The sequence below is a fragment of the Colobus angolensis genome, unplaced genomic scaffold (genome assembly GCF_000951035.1).
Source record: "Colobus angolensis palliatus isolate OR3802 unplaced genomic scaffold, Cang.pa_1.0 Scaffold536, whole genome shotgun sequence".
In the NCBI taxonomy this organism is placed as follows: Eukaryota; Metazoa; Chordata; class Mammalia; order Primates; family Cercopithecidae; genus Colobus; species Colobus angolensis.
The window spans coordinates 169,524-175,523 of NW_012118888.1; the positions used below are offsets into that span (position 1 = coordinate 169,524).

General features: G+C 53.3%; 1 protein-coding gene across 7 annotated transcripts in view; it reads right to left on the bottom strand.

The window, feature by feature from the left end:
- ZNF185 (zinc finger protein 185 (LIM domain)) overlaps positions 1-6,000 on the bottom strand; it is a 76,090-nt gene that overhangs the window by 54,358 nt on the left and 15,732 nt on the right. For 6 of the 7 annotated variants that reach the window (XM_011961115.1, XM_011961114.1, XM_011961111.1 and 3 more), the window contains exons 1-3: positions 2,108-2,328; positions 1,832-1,955; positions 1,487-1,552 (exon numbers count right to left, since the gene is read on the bottom strand). In XM_011961115.1, coding sequence (XP_011816505.1) covers positions 1,487-1,552; positions 1,832-1,955; positions 2,108-2,141 — 224 coding nt within the window. In that variant the 5' untranslated portion in view covers positions 2,142-2,328. Of the gene's footprint in view, positions 1-1,486; positions 1,553-1,831; positions 1,956-2,107; positions 2,329-6,000 lie in introns of those variants that run through there. The other variant, XM_011961109.1, reaches the window with a different exon arrangement.

Below are 6,000 nucleotides of genomic sequence, written 5' to 3' on the forward strand. Positions count from 1 at the left end.
CCCTCAGCCCGGGGCCTGACCTGGTCTCCCTCAACAGCCTCCACCGGGAAGGTGCATGAGGACTTGAGGGTGAGAGCCCAGGCAGCAGCCAGCCAAAGCCAGTTGTCCCCCTTCCTGTCCCTCAGGGCCCTCTTTGCTCCAGCTCCTTGCATGCCCACACCCCAAGTCTTGGTGGAAGTTTGAGAGGAGAGGGCATGGCCAGGGCTTGTTCAGTGGCTGGGAAACATTAGGCTCTGGGTGTTTGAGACCTTCTGCTTGGCAGCAACTAAGGGGGCTCAGATAACTCAGGCGGCAGCCAAGGTGAGCAGGCAGAGAGCTGACAGCCGGGGGTGGTCGGCCTGTAAGTTCTGGCCTCAGGGGCAGGAGTTAAGGGCCCCTGCAAAGAGTCCTCCTCAGAGTTAGGGGAGGAGTCAAGGGGTCAGGGTGGACCCTTCTGTCCTGCAATGGACGGGATTTGGGCTGCAGCATCAAGGTTTGGGTCAAGGGCAACACAGCCCTAGTAGTCTCCATCCCCACAATCTCCATCCCTAACAGGAGATAGCCTCCCAGAGGTGGCCATATTGCAGGCACACGTGGGGGTTCTCGCTTTTGTATTCAACTGTTGACTAGGGTCCTGCCTGAGTCCCCTGCTGGGATGTCAGTTTCCCGAAGACAGGGCCTTTGTCTTGGCCACTACTGCATCCTCTGTGCCCAGCATGGGACCTGGCAGGTAGTGGGAGCCGAGTCATCGAGGGGTGACAGAGAGACCGTAGTTACTAAAGGCAGCCCTGTGTGCCGGCTGTAAACTTGAGGCCCTCCCTTCCAGAGGCTGCCACTGCCTCTACCACCCCCTGAGAAGCCACCTGTCAGCTGTTTGGAGCAAGGAGCAAGCCTGAATTTCAGTTCCCTTTCTCTGTCAGGAGCAGTTCCTCCAGATGCCAGCAGAGTGTGCCTACGCTTCAGAGCCCCTCTGGACACTGCTATGGAAAAGTCCCCAAAAGAGACAGAAGCCAGTTCTCCTTGGTCAGCTGACAAAATATGTCACGATAAACTTGGGAGACAGTCAGAGCAAACTCATGCCTCTCTACAGGCATGCCGAGTCCCAAGTACACTCAAGCAGTCAGGGCGACCTACAGGAGTGAGTCACTGTGACTCTGGAAGCTGCCCAAAGCATCTCAGAGGCAGTCTCACTCCCTGCAGGGAATGGGCGGGAGGTAAGAATCATCGCCTTCTTAAAGACAGCCTCAATCCCAGTTAACAGCTGGAGCCATGGAGGCCCAGCAGGGAAGTCAGCTGCCCCACGGCCACACAGCAAGGCCAAGGGCCTGGACTAAGTGACTCCTACACTCCCCTTCCTGCAGATTTCAAATTACTCATTGCAGACCCTTGGCTGGGGCTGCATCCCTGTCCCCTGCGGACTGCCCACCCCTCCCTGTTGAGGGCTGACCCCAAGCTGCAGGAGAGTCCCTGGGGCTGACCCACCAGCCACCTGAGCACCACCTCTTACCTGGGCTTCGGAACCTCCCCAGCTGATGAAAAGGATGTGGCACGACTCCGACCTGAGGGCAGCTCTCTGGGGGAAAGAGGCATCCTGAAAGAGTGACTCCGAGACTCCCTGCCACCTGCCACCCTGTGGCCTCCATCCATTTGTGCCTCATATTCTCCTTCCCAGGCAGCCAGGGGCCCTCCCACCCTGTGACATTGCTGGACAGCCTTTCCCATGCTCTGCCCTCTACATGGCCTGCTGGAGCTCTAAACGGTGGAAGCCCCTTTGCATCCCCAGGTATGGTCAGGCCCCCACGGACTGCACGCCCCCACGTTGCTGCGGTCCCTCCCAGCCTCCTTGCCTTACATGGTGCGACCCTCCGATTCATCCTGCTTGGTGATCCAGCTCTTGTCCCCCTTCAGCGTGGTTCGCACTTTCATCTGCTTGAGGACGTTATTGCGCTCCTCCTCCCCTGGTGGCAGAGGCTTCCCTGTGGCGGGAAAAGCCAACAGCCTCCGTTCCAGTCCTCCCAGTATGCTGCTCGCCCTTTGCTGCTGGGACAGTGCTTGCGGCCTGTAGGGGCAGGCTTGGAAGAAAACAGCCCCAAGCAGAGCCCGGGACACCGGGGAGCCCAGGCCTCACCTTTGGTGCTGCCTCCAAGAGCTGAGATACTCATGGTGATTGCTCCGCAGGTCTCTTCTCAGTTGATTCAGCAGGGCTTCTGGGGATAAAGGCAAGCAAATGCTGTCACTTCATTCATTTGTAGTGTCTTGCAGGTGACCATATGTGTCCTAGTACACCAAGATCATCCAGACTGCCCTCTGCACATCGGGGGTGGCAAGCGTTGGTGGAGTGCTAAGTATGGGCAGAAGCCAGGGGCAAGCACTCACTGTACCTGCTGCTGCCCAGCGGCACACCCACCTGCCTGCCCAGGGCTGCTCACGTAGAGAATGTGGAGCTCAGGGGCTGCCAGGGACTGTCTGTTCAAAGCGATCACTGATAACAGGAGAACATGAGCCCTCCTGCAGAGTGCTAACGGCCTGGCTCAGGTTGGGGAGTGTGGGGGAGACAGCTGGCACCGGTGGACTCAGAGGGTGGGACAGAGTGCATCTAAAGCCGAACAGCTTCAGGGCAGGCAGATGGCCTGTTCGGAGGGACAGGCAAGGGGACCAGCTGCTTTGGGGTTGGACCTTGCCTCTCACCCCTTAGGAGTTTTCTGACAGACCTTGGGCAGTTCAGCTAACCTCTCTGAGCTGCCTCAGTTTCATCATTTGTAAAATGATAGTTAAAAAATAATTCTACCTTTCAGAACTGCTGTGAGGATGGAATGCGCCAATGTTCCTATAAGTACCCGGCACCACCTGAACAGGAGCCAAGCAGCAGTAGCTCTCAAGTCATCTGCTAAGAGAGGCGCAGTGGGTGGTCCTCAAACAGCACAAGAATGGTCTGGGTTGTGCAGCCCTGTTTCCTTCATGGGTTGGCTCCACCTTCAGTGGGGAAAGCCCAGGGCCCCACTGCCAAATCCTAGTGGCCCTCAGGGACCAGGCGAGTGTGGCATTGTGGTAAGGGCTTCCTTACGCCCCTAGCCCACAGCTGCTTTGAGCTCTGCTCCCTCTTTCTCTGTGTATTCTCGCCCTGCTCTGCCCCCTGAGCCCGATGCTGCTCGTGCTGCCCAGAATGTGCCACACTGCCTTCAGCCTCTCTGCCCTTGAGCCAAGTGCTGCCCTCCCGTGCCCATGAAGGGTTAGCTGTGGTGCTCTCAAGGGCCATTTGCTCCGGAGGAGGGTCCAGGGTGATGAAGCTGGCTCTCCAGGCTGGGAGCCCTGAGTGGCCACAGCCGACCCCTTGGGCCTCAAAAGAGAGACTGGGGGCTCAAGCTTGTGAGCATGACAGGGAGCAGGGCCCTGGCTGTGCTGGCATAGTCACAAAGCAGAAGAGCCTTTCTCTCCAGGGTCTTCCATCCCCTGGGCCCCTCCAGGGCTAGGGTCTGACCAGCTCAGCATTGCTGCCAGCTGGCAGGGCCTGGACGTGTTTCTGTGGAGGTCAGGGGAACAGGCGAATGAGCAGGGCAGGGGCCAAATTCGCCACATCAGCAGGAGCTGGCTCTTCCATAAACTGCACTGAACGAGCAGCCCAGACAGCCCGAGCCTGCTGTGTGCCAGGAATGGCACCTCATCACTGCAAATGGGAGCCCCACGTGCCCAGCCCCGAACCAAAGCTGCCACGTTAGACTTCTGTTGAGTGGAGCTCACTCCACAGGTGATCCTAGGGCCATACAGGCCCAACTGTCCCCATCCCGGCAATCTGTGGAGTGGTCCCATGGGCAGGGCACATGGGCAGAGTCTCTGGGTGCCACTGACTGACTACAGACCTTGGGAGAGTTCGTCACTTCATCTGGGCCTCAGCTTTTCACGTGCAGGACCTCCTAGTCTTTCGTCTTTAGGTTCCTCCTAACCTTGCTAGGCTGTACCAGGCACCTCAAAGACATACTCCTTTCTAAGGCTTCAGGGACTGCAGCCACCAGCTTCCACATATGAATGTGGCAAGCAGGTGACAGTCACCCACAGTTTGGGGAGTGGACTCCATCCCAGGCCCAGTACTAGGCACAAGGACTCATCAGTTACCCCTTGTCAAACCTGATGGCCACATTGCCTAGAAGTTTCCTGCCAAATCAGGACCAAATAAGCCACTTCCAAAGTCAAGACAGACACTATTGCACATGCAGAATGACAGAGGCAGAGGGTCCCATGGCAAGCGAGGGCGGGGCTGGGTGGGAACACCATCGGTCCCCTGCAGAGGGCGCCATGCTGCCTTCAGTCCCGTCTTTATGGCTGAGACTCCATTCAGAAGACTCCAGGTTTATTGCCAGACAAAGACCTGGGCTGGTGCTTCTCCATGGGCTCCTTTCCCTCACACCTGGCTGCGTCTCACAAGTGAAATTTCTTTTTTGATGAGACAATAAATATGAAAGAGTCAGAAAAATCTCTGCCAAAGTAGAGTCTTTCCACACGATGAAGTGTAAGGCAGTTCTTTGGGACAAGGAGTCTTCAGAGTGATGAGTGTCAGGCAATGGGATGGGATGGGATGTGCTGGATGGGATGGATGGGATGGATGGGATGGGATGGTTGGGATGGGATGGGATGGGATGGGATGGGATGGGATGGGATGGGATGGGATGGGATGGCATAGGTTTGGATTAGATCTCTCTCTCTCTGCTTATTTATGTGTTATATTATTGTCTCCTTTAAGTCATGAAAGGTTTTAAGCAGGGGAGAGACATGACTGATTTACACTGTAAAAAGATGGCACTGGTGACCAACTCCTCTTTCTGCCCTCCAACCTTACCAGAAATTGGCATTTTCCTCTACCACCTGGACATTTCCTTCCCAATCCCCAGACTGTCAATGTCCACAACCTCTCATGGTCACAAAGCCCTCAGTGCTTCATCTAATCTACCCTGAAGACTTCTTGCTGCAGTGCAGCCTAATCCCAGCCCCATCAGCCTCCAGAGTCCATGTCATCTGTGAACTGGATGCAATGGCCATCGGGGGCAATGCACCTGTTCTCACCTCTTTTCCTCTTGCAGGGGGGCATTTACGTCTTCAAACTCTTTGATTACTACTCTGCCAGTGGCATGAGCCTGCTGTTCCTCGTGTTCTTTGAATGTGTCTCTATTTCCTGGTTTTATGGTGAGTATCAGCCCCTCCTCCCTTATTCAGTCACTCATTCATCTATTCATTCCTTTCTTCAGTCATCATTCAACAAGTGCAATTTGAACCCCAGGTCTTCTCCCTACATTTATGTATTTTTTTATTTGTCACATTACAATTAAATGAGGTTAGTCCAGGGGTCCCCCATGTTTGGAAGATATAAGAGCAGTTAAATGAATTCATTTAAAATAGGTGCCAACTTTCTTCATAAATTTTGGAATAAAAAGGGTTTTTGGAGATTTTATCCAGAAAAGGGAAACCAAAACTATTTTTTAAAGTTTTAAAGTTATATATTTAACAAAAGCTAGGCTGTAATTAAAAGTGTGCACTATCTTAAAACAAATAACAAAAGAAACATTGATTTTATTTATTTTGTGGCCTAAGTTTCTTGAGCCAACTGCATGACAGTAAAAAATGAAGACATCCTTTCCTGCACCTTTGATCGTCCCATCAGAGCAAATGTTTAAAGAAACATGATATTTTGTGTCCCCTTTGCAATATCTACCACCTCATCCCTCTTGTCATTGTCCCTTCTTTTTTGTTTATGTTTGTTCTATATGTATAAATTTAAGGGATATGGGTGCAATTTTGTTACCTGGATATCTTGTGTAGTAGTGAAGTCTGGGCTTTTAGTGTACCCATCACCACATAATGTACTTTTTTTTTTATTTTTATTTATTTTATTTATTTATTTATTTTTTGACAGAGTCTTGCTCTGTCACCAGACTGGAGTGCAGTGACGCAAACTCAGCTCACTGCAACCTCCGCCTGCCTGGTTCAAGCAACTCCCCTGCCTCAGCCTCCCCAAGTATCTGGGACTACAGG